Below are 23,554 nucleotides of genomic sequence, written 5' to 3' on the forward strand. Positions count from 1 at the left end.
TATCGATGTCTAAATTCCCCTCTTTTCAACCCACAATTGTATAAACACTGATTCAACCTTCTTTTTGACACCACTGTCACCAGTCATATGATCGTCAGTGAACTAAATAACGGTCAAATACTTGTCAATATAATCAACTTAACTAGTTTGGCAGCCGATGAGCTATCGTTTTAAACAGAACCATGAAAAGGCTAGTAACTTTTCCAGGCCAAGGAAGCCCCGTGCTGGGCAATGTTTTAAGTAAGTATCTAGCACAACGTAGCCAAGTAATTAGCTTTGATAGGTGTGGAGGATGGACAGAAGTGAGCAAAGTGGCAGCACAGATAGAGCGAAAGCCTACAGATCCAGCATCAATTGCAGCCTGTTCGTATCTGCTGTACCACTCGTTTTTGGAGGACACGAAGATTGTCAATAAAGAACCTTGTTCTAGCATTATTTTCTTGGGCCACTCTTTGGGCGAGCTGTCATGTCTGGGCGCTGGTAATGAGCTCTTCACCCTGCACCAAAGCATGAAGATCGCCACTTATCGTAACAAACTCATGCTGCATGCTGCAGGAGCCTCCAAATACGGTATGTGGGCGGTTTCAGTCCCCAGAGCGCGCGACTTGGCTCGAGAAATTCGCAACTGCCTCCCAGAAGAAAGTAGTTTGGCGCTCGCAAACATCAACACTGCCCAGCAGTGTGTCGTTACCGGTACGGGAACAGATTTTGAGCGTTGGGAGTCGTTGTTGCGCCAGGCAATCAGTGGCCGTTGTAAAATCACACAGCTGGAAAACCCTTTTGGCATCCCGTTCCACAACAGACGGGTATTAGCATCAATTGAAGAACCGCTGCTTAACTTTATGTGGCAGATGTTGAGGGAACAAGGCGTGGCCAGCCAAAAAATGCTCAACCACGAAGTGATCTCCAACTTCAACGGTAAACGCGTGCAGACGGTCACAGAGGCACTCGAAAGCTTTGCTAAAAGCAGTTGCAACGTCGTCGATTTTGTCAGGTGCTGTGAAACGGTGAACCAGCTGGATTTTACGGAAGCTTTGCACATTGGACCTGGAACACATGTGGGTAAACTTGTGGCGAAAAACTGTCGTATCTTGAAAGTCGAGACTTGGGACGAACACATGAGGGAAAACAGTGGGCATCAATCGTAGTGAGCCTTGTCACCGGTCACCTGGGGATAAAATTGCCTACTATGCAAACAGGAATATTATAACGGTCTCTTCGGATGGTGAAACTAAAGCAGCAGGGTGTTGGGGCTTCTGAATTATCCGGTTTGCATAAGTCACAATGGGTCAAAATAGCCTTTTGATTTTTGTCAAAGGCTATGGACCCGTATTTTTCCCAAAAAGAAACCGTGCTGTCTTCGGTCATAACCTCGTATATTGCCAGCTTGCCATCACGCAAATCGTCCACTTTGCACCCTACCAGCGAGGCAAACTCCTTGTTACCACGATATATTTCACCTGTTCTTCTCCATAAACAAGCAGGCATGCTCATGGATGTGAACACTCTATCATATGAGAGCAGCATTCGCTCGAAGCTTTCTTCGACCAAGGTCATGTCTACGTCCTTCAAAGATCGTGCGATCGCCCTGAACTCGGGTCTAATGATTGATAAGGGCTTTAAGATACGCTGCTTGCAGGTTGGATTCATGTGCTTATCCATGTACGTCTGCAAACGAGCGTATCCTCGCGCATAGTTATACGGCCGCAAAAGGCCTGCTTCCAATTTGGCATTGATTACCGATTTGAGTCTATCCTCAGGCGTCATTTCCTGAGACGGGTCTGCTGCAGTAAAGAAGAAGTTTTCCTTCAACGTAGGCTGGTCAGAGGTTTGTTCCTGGACGGGGTTCCCAGATGGCCGCTCAATTTGGGTCCAAACGCTTGACGGTTGTGCGTCAAAAGACAGGGGCTCCTCTAGCATATGCAGAAACTCACTGAGCGATGAAAACTCCGATCCTACATGTTCAGAAGCAAACGTTGGCTGTCTGGCCAAAATCCCACCTACTGCACCGACGGAACTGTTCCCACTGGTATTTGAGGGCCGATTACTCGTTTTCTCAATGTCTGCTTCTCCCTCAGTCTCACCACGCGGCAGTTCGTCACAACAAAGATGTGCGATATTTCTTCGAATGCATCGTGTACACGGCCTTTGCTCATCGCATATCATATGCGAACGTCTACAGTAAACGCATGCCCTGGCTACCTTCTTGCGTTTAACCTGGACTGCATCACTCATTGTGAGCTTGTAAGACGTCAAAATGACTACAACGGACTTCAGGCTGAAAGATGTGGATTCAACCTATGTTGATGCGATGAGCTAGTCATTGGACTAAACAATGGCGAGTACTTAAAACGAGTACGTGATAAATTATATCACGTGCTCGACCAAGAAACTGCATCTTCGTTTTTGAAAGACGAAACGGGTAAGAACAATAGGCATGGAATCATGGAAGGAGAGCTCGCTGAATATGGCGTGAGATAATTACTACCAGCGCTCGCATTTTCTGAGAGTTTCCGAGTCTCTTCAATTTTCCACAGTCGATTTTTCGAATTTTTTTGCTATAATTGGAGAATAATTTCCGAGTCTTAATTGAATCACTAAAGCTCGAGCTCCTAAAATACTGAATCTGAAACCCATTCCAGTATACGTTGATCCTATCACCATCGCTCGAGAACTTGAAATACCACTAACTTTAGATTTCACGTGACTCCATTTTTCAGGTATTAAATTGGGTAATTCTCTACGAAACAACTAACCGAATGATAGTCTATCATTGATCTTCACCTAAGGCTACCATCAATGAGATCGAAACTTTCCCTCTGTCCATTGAGCTTATTGTATTGCTAGCTATGCTACACAGCGTACTATTTAGAGCCGCTTCAAGGAGTTTGAGAAACACGAGACAATATGCTACGAAAAATCAATTAGACCTTTCAAAGCTCACGCAACGAGAGATTCAGCAGCTTCGTACGATGAAATTTCAGCAGGATAGACGTTTTAAAGATCGGACGGCGGCGTATTATTTTACCAGCATTGCAGTGGTGTTCTTGGGACTTGCATATGCAGCTGTTCCGCTTTATAGAGCCATTTGTGCTAGGACCGGATGGGGTGGAATACCGATCACTGATAAACGGAAATTCACAGACGACAAATTGATACCTGTGGAAAGCGAGAAAAGAATAAGAGTCTCATTCACCAGTGAAGTGTCGCAAATCTTGCCCTGGAAATTCACACCGGAGCAAAGAGAGGTCCGTGTATTACCGGGAGAGACGGCTTTAGCCTTTTACAGGGCCAAAAACACCAGTGACAAAGATATCATTGGAATGGCGACATACAGTATCACGCCGGGAGATGCTTCGCCTTATTTCAACAAGATCCAGTGTTTTTGCTTCGAAGAACAAAGACTAGCCGCAGGCGAAGAAATCGATATGCCTGTGTTTTTCTTCATCGATCCTGATTTTGCGAAGGATCCACGAATGCGGAACATCGATGACATTGTATTGCATTACACCTTTTTCCGGGCGCATTATGCCAACGGCGGTGCCGTGAGTGAAAGTGCAAGCCCGGAGGTGATGGACGCTAGAGATCAACCCCAGTCTCAGCCTCAGTGAGGCTTTGAATTCACAATCTGTAAATAAGCAATTTTATACCTTTTTCTTTTGGAGCGAAACCCCAATGCACATGCATTTTGAAAGGACGAAATCTTTCAGTTAACCTAATTGCTAGGTTTTGAATTCGTTGAGCGTAATGGATGGACTTGCAGGAGTTGACAGTGCGCTTTCCGGACTTTGACCTGTATTAGTGGGTGTGGGAGAAATACGGGACGGATACAGTAGCTTGGTGCCGTGTTGATCTTTACTCTCCTCCTCTTTATGTTCCGGTTTGGGCAAAGGTTCCTGATAATAATGGATTTTCCCATCTTCGGGAAACTTCATTGGCGTAGGTATATGTGTTGCGGCTTTGTCGGGAGAAAGCGAAGAGGAAGAGCCGGTAGTGTTCTGAGTGTCGAGGGACAACTGTGGTCTTTTGAAGGTTTGGAAATCCACTTCATCCGTGGTACTCGAATCGTGTGACTTGGAACGAGGCCTGGTCAACAAAGATTCTGTAAGGTAAACCTTGATCGGTTTTTTGGTTCCAAGCTCTTGCAGCAAATAATCGTAAATCGTTAACGTAGCTTGTTCCTCATCGAAGATAAGCACTACACGGTTCAAAAAGGCCAGGGGAGTGTAATACTGGCAGCGACATTTCAATTCTGGGAATTTGTCTTCAAAAAGCTGTTTTTGCAATTGTTGTGGCCACCCATCCGAGAATTCTTGATGTGGGATATCAGTGACCAAGATTTGGGTCTTGGGCACCGAAGAATCTGTCATCATCAGCTAGATGGTGTTGTAGAACTACTATGTTTTCGAACAAACAACTGTCGAGCTACAATTGCACAAAAAGTTCCACTGGTTACTCGTCTAGAGGGTCACTATATTGTTGAGTTGTAGAAGCAAGTTACCGATCTGTAGAGGAGGCAGAGATGGGCTTAGTTTAAGTAGTTGATCTTAAATGTTTATCATTTCGTACACGACCCATCTCATTAAATTAGATAAAGATGGTAGAAGTAGGCTTTGATGAGCTTGAAAGAGAAGAAAGGTCTACGATTGAGGCGTTTTGCTGCTTCAGAATGATTTGGATAAGCTCAAGGGCTTAGGATCGATTATGTGTTGATTTCAAGGAAATTTTTGGTACCACTGCGGCCTCATGAAGCGACCGGGAAGGCATGGCAAAAATTAGAGTAGGTGAGCTGTGACGGTTTCGACCAGAACTTCCAACAGCGTTTCAAAGCAATTGAGAAAATGAAGAAAGGTTTAGTACGAGCTTCTTCTGTTTTATCAATATTGTTGTTTTTCAGTTCGTCTTGTTTATTTCTGGTTCCAGCTCATTTCTTGAAGGGCGTGGTTGTACAGAAGACTGATAGTCGATTTTGGCTAGTCATTGGACGCTCATTTTGGTGATGAAGGAACATACCTGACTCGAAGTCTACGTGTATCGGTAAAATGATATTTTGTTTCCAGTGCCACTAAAGTACGAAGTGATCTCTGCGCGTGTCAGCTAGGTACAAAGTGATACGGACTAGGCCCGAACGACTTGGTATGCCAAGAAGAGTAGTAACTGGTGCACTCGACTAAGAAGGCACTATTATTATTGAGTAGAGTCCGCTGTCTTAATATGTCTTCGCCAGAAGATAATACTATTAAACGACTTTTTTAAATTTAATGTTTGGGCAATAGAACTGGCATTCAAACAAGTCCCACGCAGTTAGGATGTGCTGCACCCACCTGGATTTCTACTTATATCCAATTTAATCATGATAATGTTAGCCAATCAAAATCATCGTGCACTTGAATTTAAACTAGTATTTGCCCTTTGAATCTCTGTTCTTTTACTCACTGGCTAGCCTTTGTAGATGAAACTCAGTCATCAACAGTGATATTGAAATTAACCCAAACGCATACACTGCACCACCTCAAAATAATCATCCATACCACAATAATTACTGTCACCTATCGCTAGCCCTATCAACCGCATCCATCGCTAGTCCCAGGGCATTACTTCTGTCATCGAATCTGCGGTTCGATCGTGACTGCTTAATCTTAACATCCAGACACCAAACAAGTATTTAAACTCTCTTTATACTTTTTGAAAAAAAAAACCCGGTGTTTTACGACGCAATCACAGGATACGAAACGACTCAAAATTTGGAATTCTGAAAAAGTTTCAGATCGTGCAACGACACACGCCCAACGCATCGCCAATGGACCTAGTCTTTCCAATCTCTTCTTAACCATTTGACAAGGCCATCGCTCACATCACATCCGTTATTTGGTATCTTCTTTGGCTTCGAAAACCACCGATCTAGCACCATGAGTTTCCTCAAAGACGTCAAGAGCTCCGCTTACCACTCCCGTTTCCAAACTCCCTTCAGAAGAAGAAGAGAAGGTAAGACTGACTACTACCAGCGTAAGCGTCTAGTAGCCCAGCACAAGGCTAAGTACAGCTCTCCTAAGTACAGACTTGTGGTCCGTTTCACCAACAAGGACATCATCTGCCAGATTGTGTCTTCCACCATCACTGGTGACATTGTGTTGGCTGCTGCCTACTCTCATGAGCTACCTCGCTACGGTATCACTCACGGTCTAACCAACTGGTCTGCTGCTTACGCCACCGGTTTGTTGATTGCCAGAAGAGTGCTACAAAAGCTTGGTCTAGACGAGACCTACCCAGGTGTCGAAGAGGTCGAGGGTGAGTACCAATTGACCGAGGCTGTCGAAGACGGTCCTCGTCCATTCAAGGTTTTCCTAGACATCGGTTTGCAGAGAACCACCACTGGTGCCCGTGTTTTCGGTGCTTTGAAGGGTGCTTCTGACGGTGGTTTGTACATTCCTCACTCCGAGAGCAGATTCCCAGGCTGGGACTTTGAAGCCGAGGAGGTTGACGCCGACATGCTAAGAACCTACATCTTCGGTGGCCACGTTTCCCAATACATGGAGGAATTGGCTGACGATGATGAAGAGCGTTTCAGAGAGTTGTTCAAGGGTTACTTGGCCGACGACATCGACGCTGACAGCATCGAGGACCTTTACATGGAAGCCCACGAGAAAATCCGTGAGGACCCATCTTTCAAGCCAACTGAGAAGAAGTTCACCAAGGAACAATACGCTGCCGAGTCCAAGAAGTACAGACAGACCAAGTTGACCAGAGAACAGAGAAAGGAACGTGTTGCTGCCAAGATTGCCGCTTTGGCCCAGTAAATGGCCTAGCTGCTGCTCTTGTCGCACGATTTTCGCCTTTGACCGGCTTGATATTAAATAGTTGCAAGTAGATTCTTTTAAGAAAATCGTGAACTTGAAGATGCAATGACATACATTAGAAAATGTCATCTGGATACTGTCGAATACGCCCTGCGCATTGACCATTGGAAGTGACAGTAAAACGACCAGAACGCGGAGCATTATATACGATTGTGTCGCATGGATAGCGACTTATTTCCACTGAAATCTAGAGAAGTTGAGTATAAATGAACTTTTACAATTGAATGAACGAGTTCTAACAAGTCTAAGATTCACTAAAAATATAAATTCAACCCTTGGGTACGTCTGTAATTTGTGAGTTGATCATATTCTTTATTCTTTCTGCCAAAAAATCACTCTCTTTTATTCTGTCACCGGTGTCAGTTAATTAGCCATGTTAAAAAGATGGATAACATAAGAATAATGTCTCTCTTTATGAACAACGGATAAGTCGAATCAACGACCAGAAGCAATTGCCGAGTCATTCGAATTCAAGTTTAGAATTCATTGTTCCTGGATATTTCATTCTAGCTGCGGCAGTCCCAGCTTTTAAGGTTTTCAAATTGCAAGCCTACTCAACTCCAAAGCCTTACACTACCGTAACTGCCGAGATAAAATTATTGTAATGAGATCCTCAACCTCGAATTCCACATAAAATACCATAACATACCTCAAAATATCATAGTGGCCACCTCTTGCTCAACCTCAATCATGGCTCGTGCAGTTTCACGTGGTTTTCTGCTGGGAACATTTCCCTATTCAAACTTCAATGGCACACGTCTACTCCGACGACCCATCGATGTCCACATACAAAAAGCGGCACCCGTCGCTGTATCTACTCAAGGCCAATTCAAGCTTTCATCTCATGCCAGATCAGGACTTCGAACTGCAACCTCAAAGTACAGGTTTGCAGTCTATGGACGGTATAAATGAAGATGAAGAAAATCAGCCAGTACTACGATTCCCGAACTCGAAATCAAATTACAGAAGGCTTTTACTATTAGCATTCGCCATTGTAGCGTCATGGGTATTGGTAGGTTTTTCTGTGTGGCGATTGCAAAACGGTGTGTCTTTTCCTTTGGATCGCCAGCGTACTCCGCATGTTGGGCAGCCTAAGGAGAGATCTTTTAACATCACCAATGTTTTGAATGGAGAATTTTCTTACAGCGACATGCCTTTCAAGTTTATAAAATCAGGAGCCTTGGTTCACGCCCAGGAGAATGATGGAGGGCTTTATCTGACGGTAGACGACAAAAATGGAATTCCTAAGTACGTGGCAAGAAAACTTGCTGATGGAAAGTTTTACCAGGATCTGGGCCGTAAGGATTTTGAGTATAAGGATAATCGGTACGATGTGACCAGCTTTGTTGTATCTCATCGGCTCGACTTTGCAATAATGTCGTCTAACATGGAAAAAGAATATCGTCACTCTTCGAATGCCTACTTTTGGCTCAAAGATATTGCCAAAAGCATAATCACGCCAATCACGCCGTTCCCAGATGACGCAGAACCTACAAAGCTATCTTACGCACGGCTTTCGCCATCGGGGAATTTCATTTATTTCGTGCACGATGGTAATCTGTACATCCAAAATGTGATCAGCAAAACGGTGAGACAACTAAGTTCTGGCGGGTCAGCTCAGGTACTTAATGGGAAAACAGATTGGGTTTACGAAGAGGAAGTACTAGCCACGGACTGCGCGGTATGGTGGGCCCACGACGATTCGAAACTGGTCTGGGCACGATTCGATGACTCTAAAGTCTTAAAAGAGTCTTTACCCAACTATATTAATGAAGAAGCATACGACGGTGTTAAAATGATTCACTATCCCAAACCAGGGACCCCTAATCCTGCTTTTACTCTTTTTTCCTATAATGTGATGACAGGAGCTCTACATGCTATCACCCAACCCGACGAAAATCGAATTCTTTACCACGCCCAATGGCTGAATTCCACTATTTTCATGTTCAAAGACTCGGACCGTAATTCTGAGGTCATGTCTATGAAAATACACAATCTGGATACCAATATGGTATCCAAGGTTCGGGACATTGATACCACAGCATTTGGAGGATGGGTTGAAAAGGGCCATGATGTTCAATTAGTTCCAACTAAAGGGTCAGAGAAAAGACAGGACATAGGATATGTTGATATTGAAGTCGATGATCAGGGCTTCCCTCACCTTTTCTATTTTCCTGATGTCTTCAGTAACGCGGGTCGCCAACTGACGTCAGGCAGTTGGGAAATCACTGGGAAGGGTATTGTTGGATATGATTACGACGCCGATGTCGTCTTTTTCCATGCCAATTTACAAAATCGGTTTTCTCAGCACCTATACTCTGTTAGCATCAACGAGAAGCAAACTGGGGACATTCAAACCCTGCAAGATCCTAACGAGAAGAATTCTTTTTACGAGTTCGAACTAAGTCAAAGCTGTAGATTTGGAATAAAGCATTACCGCGGTCCAGAATTACCCATGTCCGATGCTGGAGATCGCATTTTGCTGCTTCAGAACGACCAGTCAAGGGCGATAACCCAACTCACTAGCAACTCAGAAATGCGTGCGGCACTGGATAAGTTCGACATGCCTATCAAGCGTCATAAGACATTAACAATCGATGATGGCATTGATGTCGATTACATGGAGTCAACCCCAGCGGAGATGAAATCCACAAGAAAGCATCCCTTATTGGTTCATGTATACGGTGGTCCTGGATCCCACACCGTTGACTCAAGTTTTACAATATCCTTGGAGGAAAGTTTATCATCAAGTGAGGGGGCCATTGTGCTCAGGATAGAACCAAGAGGTACAGGAGGACGTGGCTGGAAGTACAGAAGCTGGGCAAAACACAATTTGGGTCACTGGGAACCTAGGGATGTGCTCAGTACGGTAAAAAAGTATATTGACCTGAATGCTGACTTTGTAGATCCCGAGAGGGTCGCCATATGGGGCTGGTCCTATGGCGGTTTCGTTACGCTAAAGACATTGGAATTGGACGGCGGAGAGACGTTCAAGTACGGCGTGGCCGTTGCGCCTGTGACAAATTGGAAATATTACAATTCGATATACACAGAACGATACATGGGATCATTTGAGAATAACCAAGAAAGTTATAATGAAAACGCCATGGTTAAAGACGTGGCAAGTATTGCAAAAGTCAAGAGAGTTCTCTTAATGCATGGGAGTGCTGACGATAATGTACATCTCAAAAACACGATGGATTTGTTGGACAAATTGAACCTTGCCAATGCAAAAAACTACGACTTCAACCTGTTTCCAGATTCAGATCATTCGATCGTATATCACAACGCAGGAACAATTATCTACGAAAAGCTATTTCATTGGATCAAAAATGCTTTTGCAGGTCAGTTTGATGATCTGAAAACGTTCTGAGGGATCGAGTGGTCTATGCTTCGCACATATGGTTGAAATTATAGAAGTATCAAGCCTGAAGAACATAACACTGTAATATTTGATAGATCAACTTTTGCGTTTTTTAGCGGGCGCCTTTTTCGACGCTGGCGCTGCCCTCTTCTTGGAAGCTTTGGGCTTGCCCTGTTTGATAAGTTTGTCCTTCTTGAAGTCATTGTCCTCCTTTGTGTCATCTTCATCGTCTGCTGGGGGGACTTCATCGTCAGCATCAACTACATCTTCAAAATCAGGCGACTCCTTGGATCTTCCACCGACCGCTATAGTAGATCCTGTTTTGTAGATAGCAACAGGGTGGACCATCGCGTTATATTTTCTGGTGAACCCACTTTTAACTGCAGTAGGAATCTTCTTGATCAGAGACTCAGTCTTATCATTACCGATCAAGAATTCCATGATCGAGTCCCAGTCCTCCTTCGATAAGTAATAGTTGTCCATGATTTGAATCACGTCCGGAATGGCGTCGCTTCCATCAGATAGTAGAGGGTCTAACATTCTACGCTTCAAGGTGGGCATGTAATCCATCCTCAGACCCAGTTTATCAGTAGAAGTGCTCAGCCTTGTATGATACTGCAACTCCTGTAACAGACGGTAGTACTTCCCAGCCTTGGAATTTTGACCCAACCAAGAAGTAAAATTAATTCTACCAGCCATCTGACCTGCTACCTTTGATGCTGGAAGAACTGCAGACATGATGGCGTGAAACGGCAGTAAACTCCACAATTGTTCGCTGCTTCGTATCTTTCTTTCAACCAAGTCGCCTTGCGAAAGACTTTCAGCAGCGTCGGCGACGGCGGCTAAGTGTGTTTGCCCAGCATTAAGCATGGAAGGTCTGGTGTTCAAATAATTCTCCTGTATCATTAAGGGAGTGAAGTCAAAATCATCAAAATACAGTTCCATTTTTTTGTACAAAGGGAACGTTCGCGAGCCAATGTCTGAGAATATGCGTCCATCAAACAATTTGTGCGTAATATCAAATGGTTTCAAAGCAATGTTCTTTTCCCAAGCTTGTGCGATGGCTTGAACGTTTTCATGGCCGATTTTCTTTGTAGTGGTGGATATTGTGGAGAGGAGATTTATCACTTGCCTGATGTCTCCTCTTGTGGCTTCAACAAGTTTTTCTATAGTGTTAGGATCTAGCTGAAACTTTTCTCTTACCGCAATGGTCATTAATCTGGCCTTAATGCTATTGACATCTGGTCTTCTAAACTGTACGTCCAGACAAACTCGGTCAAACGGTCTCATCTTCGGTGAATTTCTCTCATTGCAGATCAGAATCATGGGCATCGAGGTCTTGCGACAGAATAGCGCCATTTGACCCACTCCTCCTCGATCACCTCCGCTCATACCATCTACCTCATCCATAATAATGACAAAGTTTTTTTGGTTAGCATCGCCGCCATGTCTAGATTTGAGTGTTCCAACAATTGACGTATTATCCAAAGCGTTTTTAACACCCGCGTTCAATAACGACTTTGACCGCACGTCTGATGCATTCCTCTCCAAGACGTCATATCCCAGCTCCTTGGCAACCAAATGAGCGGCAGTAGTTTTGCCTATGCCGGGGGGACCATATAACATCGCAGCTCTGAAAACACCAGAACCGTCTCTTCCGGGCTGTTTGAAATCATTTTTTTTACAGGACGCCCAGTTGCTGAGCCACGTCCTCAGCTTGTTAACGCTTGTCTTGTTCCCACAAATGTGATTCAGCGATGTAGGGGCGTATTTCACCGTCCAAAGCTTATCTTCTTCTCTGGTGACGGGCCTAGAGTCTGGAGCAGTAACTCCACGTTCTTTTTGGCGTTTTATCAGTTTTTCTTTTTGCTCCTGCTCGCGTTTTTCCATTTCTTCGGCTTCTCTTTGAGCGGCTTCTTCCTGCAGTTTGAGCTTCTGACGAGCCTTTTCTGCAGCGGAGTTGTCACCGCCCTCTTCTGGCATTCCAGAAACGAGCTGCTTGAAACCGTCCTCATCGATGGCCTTGATGTGTAATTCCTTAATCTTTTCTAGCTTTTTGGGTCCAGCCTCTTCTCCAAGTACTACCAAAGAAGTCTTGCTGGAAATGGATTTTGTGACTCTGGCACCGTATCGTTTTGCAATAGCCTCGGCATCTCCCCGTTCCAAGGTCGGTAATTGTCCCGTGAACACAATGGTGAGTCCCAGTAAACAGTTGGGTGCACCCTCAGGGAAGTCCACGTCGGCTGTAATTCCAGAAGTAGCTCCACTTTGCTCGCTTGCTCTAAAATCAAATTTCACATTTTCTTTTACATGAACTGCGTCCAAATCCACAGATGGGATCTTGGCCAAAAGGGCTTCTAGTGAAAGTGTGCTGGTAAGTGCCTCTTTTTTGGCAATTTTGGATTTTTTCTGCGGTGATGAAGCGGCACTGCCAAATTGTCCACTTCTTTTAGGTGGTGCTGCAGATTTAGCCACAACTGGAGCCTTTCTTTTGGGAACAGGCTCTTCATCTATAATCGCAATTGAGTCTTCATGTTTAGGCAAACTGGTAGCTTGGGAATCAAATTGATCGAAGTCCTCATCGGAATCCAAATTAATAGTATCCGTCACTTTGTTTTTTGATGATTGCGACTCGTTAAGGGTAGTTGAAGCATTTTTTTTTGAGCCAGATGGTTCTTTCGATGCTCCTTTCTTGAAAAACGTATCGATGTTAACCATTGAGGACTTCAATGGGTGAGAATCTTGTAAAGTAGTTGAACTACTCTTGATGCCCTTCTCACTTCCAGAGATGGCTCTTATGGTCCAAATTTGATATTTATTAGACTGGTAAGAAAATGGTCACGTGTCACAGCTTGTCTGCATGTCACTTCTGGAATTTCGCGACGTGCAGAGCCTAACAGAGAACGCGATAAAGCTTTGGCATAGGATATGGTGTATTTATGAGATCGAGGAGGTGCAGTTGTGACCGGCGAAGTGATCATTGATCCAAGATTTGGTTGGTAAAGTCGATCTCCGTCTTATATTTGAATTCAATGCTCGCCTATGAGTGGTAATGACAAAACATAGTTGTTGATTCTCGTATGCTTGATACTTGTGGATGTAAGTCAAAACCTGCTTCTATTCGAAGTTTTGTCCGTTTTCTGTCTATCTCAAGAGCAACAACCGGTAATACTACTCGAACGTCAGGAAATTATCTTTTTTTTGAAGTATGCATAGATACAGAGCTGCACAGTCCATTAGAGTCCCATACAAGCTTGAAGTCACTACACAGCGCCTTAGTGCTGATATTTGCATCTGAAACTTTTCCCATACGATGACTATCCTTTTTGCCTTTAAAAACCAATTAAACTCCATTTTGGTGTGGGATATGAGTTTGACTTACTAAAAGTCGAGAAAAGCGGCTGCAAAAATGTCAATGTTTATATCCTCTATTATTTGGCGTTTTATGTGGACATAGAGAGACTATTTGACCGTTCTTTGGTCTCCCTTTGTGCTAATGTGAAGCTGTTCCTTCCAGGTTTCTTACAGTGACGCCGTAGATGTAAATTGAAATTAGTACGTGCAGAATTGAAAAGTTCCATCAACAACACGAAGATCACCTATCTAGCCAAAGGATCGGCATATTTACCACAAAATACCATGGCAAAGAGTAAGAAAAAGGCGAACAAAACTGCTGGCACGACCAACAAGTCTTTGGAGCCGCAGCCTACCGAAAATGAGCCTATTGCAGACTCAAATGCAATGCAGGACGGCCTGAGTGCTAATATCAAAGACACTTTTGAAAGTGCCTCTACTCCTCTAAATACGGACGGAAACAAAGAATTGAATGAGGAAATTGCTCGATTGCAAGCGGAAGTTGCTGAGTTGAAGCTAAAAGCTCAATTGCAGCCGGAAACCAAAAATGAAGACGAAGATTTGAGCGCCAAGCTAGCACAGGTTCAAGAAGAGAGAGACCGTTTTGAACATCAATACGACTCACTATTGGATCGGTTATCGTCGATGAAGGCGGTTTTCAGCAAAATGCGAGAATCACAGGAGGAGCTCGAATCATGTCAAGATCAGCTGCGAGAATATGAATCGCAAAACCTTAGTCTAAAGGATAAGCTGGATTCGGCACAACGACAAAGTGAAGAGCTTCGTAATTTAACAGGCACTTTGAACCAGGAACTTTCGGGACTTGATGAAGAGAATGAGAAATTAACACGCAATTGCTCCGAAGCTGAAAACGCGAACGTGCTCCTTAAAGAAGACATTAAACGACTTAAAAGAGAACACGAAAATAAACAGGGACAGTTAGCTAACAAAGTACAGGAATTGGAACTTGTCTTGAGCAATTTTAAGCAGGACGCAGGCTCAACCAAAGAAGAACTCGAAGACACTGTTCAGCGGTTGCAAAAGACAGAGTCCGCAAAATCCAAAATCGAGAAAGAGCTCACCAGTTTGAAAGTGCAACTCGAAGAAGGACAAGCTGAATATCTCAAGAAGGACGCCACGAAGGATAAGTTGATTGAAGAGCTCACCAATAAGCTGGAAGGCACGCAGTCGTCGCTCAAAGAGACACAAGAAATACTAGAAAGCTCGAAGTCTGCGGTTGATACGATGGCGGCCGATGTTTCACAAAAGGAAGCCTTACAGCAGGAATGCAAAGAAAAGGCGCTACAGATCGGAAAACTACGCCACGAAGCTATCATACTGAATGAACATCTAACTAAAGCTCTGGCTTTGCTGAAGAGAAGTAACGACTCAGAGAGCGTTGATAAAGAGCTCATTTCCAACCTCTTGATCTCATTTGTGGCGATTCCTCGAGCCGATCCCAAGAAATTCGAAGTTTTGGAACTCATCTCCAGTTTTTTGAACTGGGACGATGACAAAAAGCAGCAGGCAGGTCTAATCCTTTCGGCCAATGGCATTAGATCTACGAGCAGTGGCTCGAGAACTCAAAACTTTGTCTCTTTATGGACTGAATTTTTAGAGAAGGAGAGCGAGAAATAACTGTAGAGAGCCACCTTACCATCTGGGAAGCGGACGGAAAAAACTCTGATGGCTCAATACAATACCAAATTCTTCTCTAGAATGACTGCAAAAATAGCCAAACTGAGCTAAACTGAGTCGAGTTGAGCTGTCATTGTAAGTTCAGCCATAGTTATCACCATGTGACCACTATCGGTGTTCTCAATTACTATGAAATATTGGTCTAATTTGGCTATTGATGAAGAAGATGAATGAGACCTCACGGCTCGAGGATCTTTACGGCGAACTATCAGGATGCTCAAGAGTCCAGTTTTGATTAGAAATGCCAAGTCTTTGCTACTCCCACACAAAATTATAGCTGTGAGATGTGTCAATTCTCAAGCTTACGATGAATCCCTCAAGATTCTGAAAACCGATCTCAAAAAAGCCATGTTGGCGAAAGATGATTTTAAAAAGACCACAATTCGCGGTCTTCTCTCTGGGATCAAGAACAAGGAAATTGACAGTAAGGGAAAAGCGCTCGATGAGTTTACCCTCCACGAATTGTACACCAAACTCATTGCCCAGAGAACAGAATCCATAAAGCAGTTCGAGCAAAACAACAGACCAGAATTGATCGAGCGGGAGAAAAGAGAGTCTGAGGTCATTCAAGGATACCTGGGCCAGCTGCCTGTTGCGTCAAGAGCTGAGGTCGACCTTCACGTCCTGAAACTACTACAGGAACTATTCCAGAAGGAGCCAGCACTACAGTTGAAAGATGTTTTTGGCAAAGTCGATTGGAAAACTGTACCAAGCCAATGGAAAGCTACCGCATCAGTCATCCGTGCGAGCATTGCCTCTCAATACAAAAATGTTTTTTGAAGTATGAGTGTTGTGAAGTTTTGTGCGTTGATTCTCCTGTAAATATTCACATGGCATCAACAAACATAACGTTTACGGAAACAAATACCCGCACCTTGTCATAAGGCTTATCATCGCTTCCGATACGATTGGGCGTTGGTGCTCTCATAAATTTGTTTTCACCGTTCAAGGCTAAAACGTCACTCCAAATCTCAAGTGTGAGGCTAGGATAGGCCAAAAAATAAAACTATAGAATTCAAACAGTTCAGCCAGTAACTGAACCTCACTGATCTTGTAAACCTTAACGATTCTTTAGATATAACGGCTTCACAGAAATCTGTCACGAATCACGAAATGTACATCTTGGCCGCTAATACAACTAATAATAACGAAAGAGAGATTACACCGATGACAGTTAAAATCAACTTCGAATTGCATCTCATAGGCCCAAGGAAGCGTCTTTGCAATGGTGGCTGTATGTGCCAGAATTAGAGGCTCGAAGAGCGCTTAAAAAACAACTTTTTCTGATCATTTTACTAACCTGGTGGGCTCAAAATAGTCGGTAAAACGTACTGTAAGAATCAAGACTCAGCAGGCCATTCTGCCCGATGTTCCGCCACCAGTGGAGAACTTTCCGATGAGAAAATGGAGCATCGAGATCTTTCTATTAGATGAGCAAGGGAATGAAGTGCCGGCCACTATTTTCGACAAAGTTGTGTACCATCTACATCCTACATTTCCCAATCCAACTCGAACCTTCACAGAAACACCTTTCAAAATCGAAGAACAAGGATGGGGTGGTTTTGAACTTCTAATCAGTGGTCATCTGCTGGAAAAGGGCGGGGAAAGAAAGCTGACGCACGATTTGCATTTCATGAAAGATGTTTACGAGGTGGACCATGTCATTCAAGTGCCCATCAATAAACCCATACTCAAGGCTGAATTGATGAAAAGTGGGCCAGTGGACGAAACTGCCGTTTCTGCAGCTGGAACTCCAGTTTCCAACGTCGCAGTTGGTGGGGGAGAAAAACGAAAAGCTGCAGCAGCAGCTGCGGCGGAGTCTAAAAGCAAGAAGGCCAAAACCGGAAGTGGAAGCGCCCTGAAGGGCAATGTGGATCTGGAAAAGCTAGCATTTGGTCTCACCAAACTGAATGAGGACGATCTAGTTGGTGTTGTTCAGATGGTAACGGACAACAGAACTTCAGACATGAACATTACCAATAACATAGAAGAAGGTGAATTCATAATTGACCTTTACAGCTTGCCCGAGGGCCTGTTGAAGAGTCTGTGGGAGTACGTTAAGAAGAATACCGAGTAGTGGTGAAAAAGGGCTCTTCTACCATTTCGTTTTTGAGCGAAAATGCAAGATGTGTATAGTAACCATAGATCAACTTAGAATTCCACTGCAACATCACTCATAGAGAGCCATAAACAAGAATTATACTGTATCCAAAAGCGCTAGTCCTTGCCATAACGTGAAATATACAAAGTTGTCCTTGATGACTTTACTTGAGTACTGGAATGCCACCCTTAGGCTCGGTTGGAAAGTTGAAGACTGCATAGTATACGAAATATTGAGCTTGATCTGTAGAGCGTTTACTGAAAGCGCTCTTGTACAGTTTTAAAGAGTGCCTCAAAGCCAGTCAAAAGCTCAGTCCGTCATTGTTTCCAATGGAACTAGTATGTTGATGGGGATTAGTGGTTGTTACACTTCAATGAGATCTCAGTTGCTAACTAACTCTCAGCCTTATGTTGAGCGAATATTACGCATTAAGACCAGACAATGGATCTTGAACCAACAAAGCACATCAGCTGAACTACCAACAAGAGTATGGGAAGTTAACCTATGGATCTTGGGACCCCATGGCCAAGAACTACCTGCTAATATCTTTGAAAAGTGTACATACCGACTGCATCCTACATTTCCACAACCAATATTGACCATGACAGAACCACCGTTCACTTTGAAGCAGCATGGATGGGGTGAGTTTTCATACCCTATTCAGTGTACCTTTCTGCACGGATGCGGAAAAGTCGAAGTTTTGCACGATCTTTCATTCGAGGAAAGCAGCTATCACAGTGACATCCGGATCAAAGTGCCCATTCACGTACCTGGTCTTCGTGAAGTTTTGAAGACAAGTGGAATCGTACCATCTGTCCCAGGAACTAATGGGTTAGCGGTGACTTTAACGGCCGATTTGGACAATTGCATAAAAAAGCTGGTTGCAGGCGACGAAGAACTAGTTACGGATGTGGTGAATCTGATATTGCATCATCCTGGAGTCATCAGACAGATAGAAAAACTAGACCTTGCAGATCAGTTCGTTTTCAATCTGCATCAGCTTCCGGAGAATTTGTTGAAAGAAGTAATACATTTCATCGATGAATATCAATAGGGACCGTTTTCGGGAGTCTACCGCGCGATGATGTTTCCTTATATCATTTTACATGAACTCAGGCGACCAAAGTTTCAAGGTTGCATCCCAGGATCCAGTACACACGGCCAATCCGTCAGGACTGGTTTTCACACCTGATATCCGGCTTGAATGGCCCTCAAGTTTCCCAACTATTTCTGCTTTAAGAGTGTCCCATACGACGCACCCGTAATCCGTGTAACAGGCATGCATCAATCGGCCGGATCCGCTGAAATCCAACGAAACGAGACCTTGGTTATTGAGATATGTGGAATTGGAACTCTGGGCAGCACGGTTAAAAGAGGCATTGGTGGTGGGTGAAATTGCGTAGTCCATATGCGCTGGGCCGTTTTGCTGCGTTGGAGAGTAGGTCTGTTGGTGCAGACCGTGAGTCAACGAATATTTTGCCACTAAACAATCGCTTCGCAAGTCGAACATGCGAGCAACACCATCGTCAGCGCCTGTGACAATTGCTTCTCCGTTGTTAAAGAATTTCATGGTGCTAACGTCGCTTTCGCTCACGAAAAAGCTCTGCACAGAACTTCGCGTTCTGGTATCCCAAATGTAAGCATAACCGTCGGACCCTCCGCTGGCGAAGACGCTGTTTTCGCGACTCGAAGGTCCCGGCGGAAGGGCCAACGCCAATACATCTCCAAGATGGTTCGAAAATTCTGTAATTCTCTTAGCCTTGGGGATATCCCACAATGCACAAGTCATATCACCACTTGCCGTTATGACACTATTACTATTCAAGAACTCCACCTGAGAAACGTAACAGGTGTGTCCCTTGAAGATCGATACAATTTGTTGCTGAGTCCGATTTTCCTGCGATACTCGGTATATTGTACAGTTGTTGGTCAATCCAGCACTCGCAACAAGGTTTCCTGTTGGACTCATCGCACAGGTGAGAACCCATTGTGAATCCAACGGTATCGCATTTTTCTTAAACCCAGAATAGGCATCCCATATTATCATGAAGCCATCCTGACTTGCACTGAGGATGCTGCGTGAATCCAAAGACCACGCAAAGTCCGATATTTTGTTGTTATGTCCATTGAGCGTCAGATGAGTAGCTAGATTCACACCTCCGTTTTGAAGCGATCGTGTCCCCTTGGACATTTGTACCAGATCTGCGTCCCTGACCTTGGTTTTGACACGGTCAATCAGTCCATAAAGCTGTTTTGTATCACTCCTGGCCAGAGCTATTTGTTCTTGGATCACATTTTCGATGTCTGTAGCTTGTTGTGAAGAGTGCTTGTCATAAGGCGACATTTCGTATCTATGCCAGTCTTCTGCCACCATTCTTCTTTCGTAACAGATCAAAACGCAGTATGCGAACCCTCGTCTCACAAAGGTAACCGATCTCTGTCGAAAGTTGGTATAACCTAACCGTTTTGTTCCCTGTCGAGAAAGCTTAGCGAATGCCTAAATTATTACGGGAGAGACCTGTCATCGGCAACCAAGCAGTTCCATGGCATCGCAGGTATCCCTCTCCCTTGCTTGGACTCACACCCTGCTCCGTTAGCCGTGATGGACCAAACCTCAAAATGTTGAGATGCAATCTGACACCTTACCTCTCTGACATCGATGACTACCGGTGATTTGCCCTCTTAATGTCAGTTTACCTTTATAGTGACTCGCAAAGGAACTCGGGTCCTGGAGCACCTATCTCATCGGCTTTGACCTTACGATCCTCTCAACTATTATCGATACACAATCGATTGTTAGTTTTACTTTGGAATCACCACCTTTACTGCCTAGTTACTTTCTTGTTTTTTATACCTCTGGACTAGCCATGCCATTGAAATTGGTTTGCGTTGGATTTGGAGTCTCAAGTTTGTCTAATGGCCTTGATGGCTCTGTCTGTAGTACGCCTACTGTAGCAATTTGTCGAAGTTCCTTCTCGCTATGCGGGCTCACTGAAGTGTCGCTATTCAAAGTGGCTGACGACGGCTTAACAGCACGTTTTCTAAATCTCAACCGAGATCTTTCATCTCTTTCTAAATCACCAGTCACTTTTGTCAGATAATCGGGAACTGGTTGACCACCTTTCAGGAAATACATTTTCCAGTTGCGAGCTTTGTCTTTTAGTTGCACTTGAGTTCGCCTTTTCAAGGCTTCAGAAAGACTTCCGCCCGCTCCGTGTAGTTCAAGAATCTTTGACCACGCTGGTCCATTGAATTTGAGTGCCTCGACCAGTGCGGCTTCCTCTTGTTTGGTCCAAAGTCTTTTTTGTTTATGCCTAGAGTCTACTCTTCTCTCTTTCGTGAGCGTTGGAGGCGTCCTGCTTCTGGAGGAAGCCCCCACAGGACTATCCACAGACTGTGGGAGTGGGTTAGATGCCAAGGGGCGTGCATTCGTATCAGTTGCCCCAGATTCAGAATCATCGAGGCAATCAAGATTATCATTGTTTTTTCGTCCCCAGACCAGCATAGTGAGATTCCGCTGAACGTAAAAAAACATCTCTCTGAAAAAATCCATCCAGTCATATTCGCGGGCCAGCTCCTCGATTGATGCATGCGCTGCTAGCTTTTCTCTTCTGTGCGAACATCTTGTCATAAAGTCCTCCTCGGAGGGACTAAGCCGATTGGTACGCAATCGCTTTTTCGTCAACAAAAACGCTTTCATGTTCGCAGGGAATATTTGATCCAGTATCTCCTGCTTTGTACGAGCCAGCTCCTCGGCACTGCATTCTTTCCAGGGATCCATCGCTGAGATGTATGCCTGTGTCTTCAGATTTAGATATAAAACCGCTTGCGGCTTCAAAAGCCTGCCCAGTGAGGTGGCCAGTACTCGATCTACCTCAGACGGCAGCTCTCGTCCTTCGGGTGCAAAAATTTCGATGAAGTTGTCGTCCAAGAACGAAAATCCGTATTGTAACCTGCCCATAATTGAAAGAAGATAGGTTGCGACGTTAGCCTTTCGAATGGCAGCTAGGATCAAACTTTCTTTCGATTTCAAAACGTAAGGGCATTGCTCGTCCGCAAGCCACAAGCCAGGAGCCACATCACTGACACGCAGCAAAGGCAGCTCAGAATACACCTTTTTCACTTGCACAAACAATTCGAATAGAGTGTCAAAGACCTCCGCTTCAACTACATCTGCATTATTTGGAACCGTTAATTGCATCAAAACCTCTATATTGCTGGTCTTGAGCAGCTTCAAAAGTTGAGTAGATACGTTTTCCAGTAAAGTGATGGAATCGATGTTCAATTGCGTCCTAAACGGCAGTTCCGTGTGTAAACGGCCTGGTTTCTTTCCACTTAAGCTTTGGTCTTCAAACTCATCTGCTGAAGATGCCCCTGGCATTTTTGATCGTCTCTATAGACCGGTCCTTTGAGTTTTTGAACTTCTGTTCTTTCCATTCGAAGATTTAGCCCTAGGTTAGGGCAAGAATCTTTAATTTTAATATTATCCCATCTCATCCAGCTTGACGTAAAAAAGGTGAGCTTGCCAAGTACTTGACGATGTAAAGATCCTAACCTCAGCCCCTTGAATCTGAATCTCATCTATTAGTTGACAAGACCTTGTTGCAGTCTCGACTGTAACGTTCCGCCTTGGTACTATTTTTTAAATCTAGGTAACAGTGACAAACTACAGGCATCTTGGTTAATGAATGAACTAAAGTATTTGACGAGTGTTTTTGAATGATGTGAAAGCTTTGCGTTTGAGGAGTATTTCTACGCTTCTTTTCTACGCCTCCTGCACGACGGCTATCATAGCGTGCTTGTGTCGTGCCTTTGTCGATACCTCATCTCCCTAATTACTTCTCAACAAAGACAATTTCCTCGTAACTGTTAGTTTTGAGTCAAATCGCTTTGGGTTAGAAGTTCTGATCTTTGAATTACGTCCCAAATGTTAGTTTAGGAGACTGATGGTCAGTAGAAAATATCCGGGAACCTTCATAGGCGTTGATATTCCGATATTGAAAAAATGGCAGTGTATACGCTCGATAACCAACATCAAGCCGATTTCAAAATTATCGCAACCATCCTGCGGTGCTAGCGTATAAATCTACATAAAGATACAACATGTTGGGACCTGTGTTGCACGCAAACCATAAGAAAAGACATCATCAAACGAGAAATCCAGCCTTTTTTCGGTGAGCCCAACAGACAAAACGATTGAGCAGCTTAGGGGCACGCCCGAGAAACACGACGCTGCGAGTAATAGTTGGTTTGTCTCGCAGACTTTTGACACGTTTTTGAGCCTAAGCAACCGCTACTTTGCGTGCGGTAGACTTTACAGGTTTGGCAACAGGCTTGGCTATGGGTTTTGAAGAGATTTTGGAAACAGGTTTCTTGGACTGCATCGAAGATTTTTTGCTCATTTTGCTGGTAGAAGCTGACTTGGAGGAAGCAGAACTTCTTCTTCTTTCCTTTGGTTTGGGAGCTTCTTCTTCTTTCACCTTTTTGGACGCAGAATCCTTTCCGCGCTTTGCGCCTTCTGTTTCGTTGGTTTTAGCTGCACCACGACTTTTGGGTTCAGACGTGTTTTCAGTTTTGGGGTGAGCAGGCTTCTTCACGACTTTTAAGGGCCCGGAGGGCCCCTTTGGTTGTGAGAATTCACCAGATTCGATACCGCGTCTCACTGCCAAATTGAAGTGATTTTCGAACCCTTCACCCAACGTGTATTTCCCTGAAATATGTTTTTTCAAAGCCTGCCGACTAGATCCATTACGGTCTCCTAAAGACGCAATCCCTTCGATGATCATCTCTGAACGAAATTTACGTTAGTAACAAATACTCAAACATTTCTTCAGAACACTATTTTCACCACCAACGTACCTTTGTAAGTGGGGAGCGGGCTCTTGGACTTTCCCACAGGCTTAGAAACCTTATTGTTTGTGCTTTTCGCTGGTGTCTTTTTAACATCTTTTGACTTGGCTTTTTCCATTGGTGAACTTTTGCTGTTTTTTGCTGCCCTGCTGGTAACTTTGGTAGGCATCTTGAACTCTTTGATCTCTCAATCTTTGGTATTTTGGTTGTTTGTTGATGAAGATGTCTGAATAGTTTTGTTTATTGGGGTCCCCCCTTGATAATATATACTTTTCTCAGATCACCAAAATATTTGGCGTCCGATACTCAACCACGATTTGAGTATACATT

The 23,554-nt window shown here is 44.1% G+C and overlaps 14 protein-coding genes across 14 annotated transcripts; 8 read left to right on the forward strand and 6 right to left on the reverse strand.

The window, feature by feature from the left end:
• Positions 1 to 182: 182 nt before the first annotated feature.
• MCT1 (LALA0S10e01596g1_1) lies at positions 183 to 1,148 on the forward strand (the record flags this gene model as incomplete). Its single annotated transcript, XM_022775409.1, has 1 exon — positions 183 to 1,148. One exon carries the CDS (start codon positions 183 to 185, stop codon positions 1,146 to 1,148), a length of 966 nt encoding a protein of 321 aa, XP_022630280.1.
• A 16-nt stretch (positions 1,149 to 1,164) lies between these two features.
• Positions 1,165 to 2,235, reverse strand: RDS2 (LALA0S10e01618g1_1; the record flags this gene model as incomplete). The annotated part of the gene is made up of 1 exon (XM_022775411.1): positions 1,165 to 2,235. One exon carries the CDS (start codon positions 2,233 to 2,235, stop codon positions 1,165 to 1,167), a length of 1,071 nt encoding a protein of 356 aa, XP_022630281.1.
• A 614-nt stretch (positions 2,236 to 2,849) lies between these two features.
• Positions 2,850 to 3,611, forward strand: COX11 (LALA0S10e01640g1_1; the record flags this gene model as incomplete). Its single annotated transcript, XM_022775412.1, has 1 exon — positions 2,850 to 3,611. One exon carries the CDS (start codon positions 2,850 to 2,852, stop codon positions 3,609 to 3,611), a length of 762 nt encoding a protein of 253 aa, XP_022630282.1.
• A 111-nt stretch (positions 3,612 to 3,722) lies between these two features.
• On the reverse strand, positions 3,723 to 4,370 carry RCN2 (LALA0S10e01662g1_1; the record flags this gene model as incomplete). The annotated part of the gene is made up of 1 exon (XM_022775413.1): positions 3,723 to 4,370. The coding sequence occupies one exon, from the start codon at positions 4,368 to 4,370 to the stop codon at positions 3,723 to 3,725; it is 648 nt and encodes a 215-aa protein (XP_022630283.1).
• A 1,539-nt stretch (positions 4,371 to 5,909) lies between these two features.
• RPL5 (LALA0S10e01684g1_1) lies at positions 5,910 to 6,797 on the forward strand (the record flags this gene model as incomplete). The annotated part of the gene is made up of 1 exon (XM_022775414.1): positions 5,910 to 6,797. One exon carries the CDS (start codon positions 5,910 to 5,912, stop codon positions 6,795 to 6,797), a length of 888 nt encoding a protein of 295 aa, XP_022630284.1.
• Positions 6,798 to 7,605: 808 nt separating this feature from the next.
• Positions 7,606 to 10,230, forward strand: STE13 (LALA0S10e01706g1_1; the record flags this gene model as incomplete). Its single annotated transcript, XM_022775415.1, has 1 exon — positions 7,606 to 10,230. The coding sequence occupies one exon, from the start codon at positions 7,606 to 7,608 to the stop codon at positions 10,228 to 10,230; it is 2,625 nt and encodes an 874-aa protein (XP_022630285.1).
• An 87-nt stretch (positions 10,231 to 10,317) lies between these two features.
• Positions 10,318 to 12,939, reverse strand: RFC1 (LALA0S10e01728g1_1; the record flags this gene model as incomplete). Its single annotated transcript, XM_022775416.1, has 1 exon — positions 10,318 to 12,939. One exon carries the CDS (start codon positions 12,937 to 12,939, stop codon positions 10,318 to 10,320), a length of 2,622 nt encoding a protein of 873 aa, XP_022630286.1.
• A 921-nt stretch (positions 12,940 to 13,860) lies between these two features.
• Positions 13,861 to 15,213, forward strand: RUD3 (LALA0S10e01750g1_1; the record flags this gene model as incomplete). Its single annotated transcript, XM_022775417.1, has 1 exon — positions 13,861 to 15,213. One exon carries the CDS (start codon positions 13,861 to 13,863, stop codon positions 15,211 to 15,213), a length of 1,353 nt encoding a protein of 450 aa, XP_022630287.1.
• A 273-nt stretch (positions 15,214 to 15,486) lies between these two features.
• AIM41 (LALA0S10e01772g1_1) lies at positions 15,487 to 16,053 on the forward strand (the record flags this gene model as incomplete). The annotated part of the gene is made up of 1 exon (XM_022775418.1): positions 15,487 to 16,053. The coding sequence occupies one exon, from the start codon at positions 15,487 to 15,489 to the stop codon at positions 16,051 to 16,053; it is 567 nt and encodes a 188-aa protein (XP_022630288.1).
• Positions 16,054 to 16,498: 445 nt separating this feature from the next.
• Positions 16,499 to 17,350, forward strand: LALA0_S10e01794g (LALA0S10e01794g1_1; the record flags this gene model as incomplete). The annotated part of the gene is made up of 2 exons (XM_022775419.1): positions 16,499 to 16,507; positions 16,592 to 17,350. The coding sequence occupies 2 exons, from the start codon at positions 16,499 to 16,501 to the stop codon at positions 17,348 to 17,350; spliced, it is 768 nt and encodes a 255-aa protein (XP_022630289.1).
• A 353-nt stretch (positions 17,351 to 17,703) lies between these two features.
• Positions 17,704 to 18,428, forward strand: SAS5 (LALA0S10e01816g1_1; the record flags this gene model as incomplete). The annotated part of the gene is made up of 2 exons (XM_022775420.1): positions 17,704 to 17,712; positions 17,778 to 18,428. The coding sequence occupies 2 exons, from the start codon at positions 17,704 to 17,706 to the stop codon at positions 18,426 to 18,428; spliced, it is 660 nt and encodes a 219-aa protein (XP_022630290.1).
• Positions 18,429 to 18,476: 48 nt separating this feature from the next.
• STE4 (LALA0S10e01838g1_1) lies at positions 18,477 to 19,748 on the reverse strand (the record flags this gene model as incomplete). Its single annotated transcript, XM_022775422.1, has 1 exon — positions 18,477 to 19,748. The coding sequence occupies one exon, from the start codon at positions 19,746 to 19,748 to the stop codon at positions 18,477 to 18,479; it is 1,272 nt and encodes a 423-aa protein (XP_022630291.1).
• A 474-nt stretch (positions 19,749 to 20,222) lies between these two features.
• On the reverse strand, positions 20,223 to 21,755 carry TBF1 (LALA0S10e01860g1_1; the record flags this gene model as incomplete). The annotated part of the gene is made up of 1 exon (XM_022775423.1): positions 20,223 to 21,755. One exon carries the CDS (start codon positions 21,753 to 21,755, stop codon positions 20,223 to 20,225), a length of 1,533 nt encoding a protein of 510 aa, XP_022630292.1.
• Positions 21,756 to 22,656: 901 nt separating this feature from the next.
• Positions 22,657 to 23,393, reverse strand: HHO1 (LALA0S10e01882g1_1; the record flags this gene model as incomplete). The annotated part of the gene is made up of 2 exons (XM_022775424.1): positions 22,657 to 23,162; positions 23,234 to 23,393. The coding sequence occupies 2 exons, from the start codon at positions 23,391 to 23,393 to the stop codon at positions 22,657 to 22,659; spliced, it is 666 nt and encodes a 221-aa protein (XP_022630293.1).
• Between the last annotated feature and the right edge of the window lie 161 nt (positions 23,394 to 23,554).

The sequence above is a fragment of the Lachancea lanzarotensis genome, scaffold LALA0S10, assembly GCF_000938715.1.
Source record: "Lachancea lanzarotensis genome assembly LALA0, scaffold LALA0S10, whole genome shotgun sequence".
In the NCBI taxonomy this organism is placed as follows: Eukaryota; Fungi; Ascomycota; class Saccharomycetes; order Saccharomycetales; family Saccharomycetaceae; genus Lachancea; species Lachancea lanzarotensis.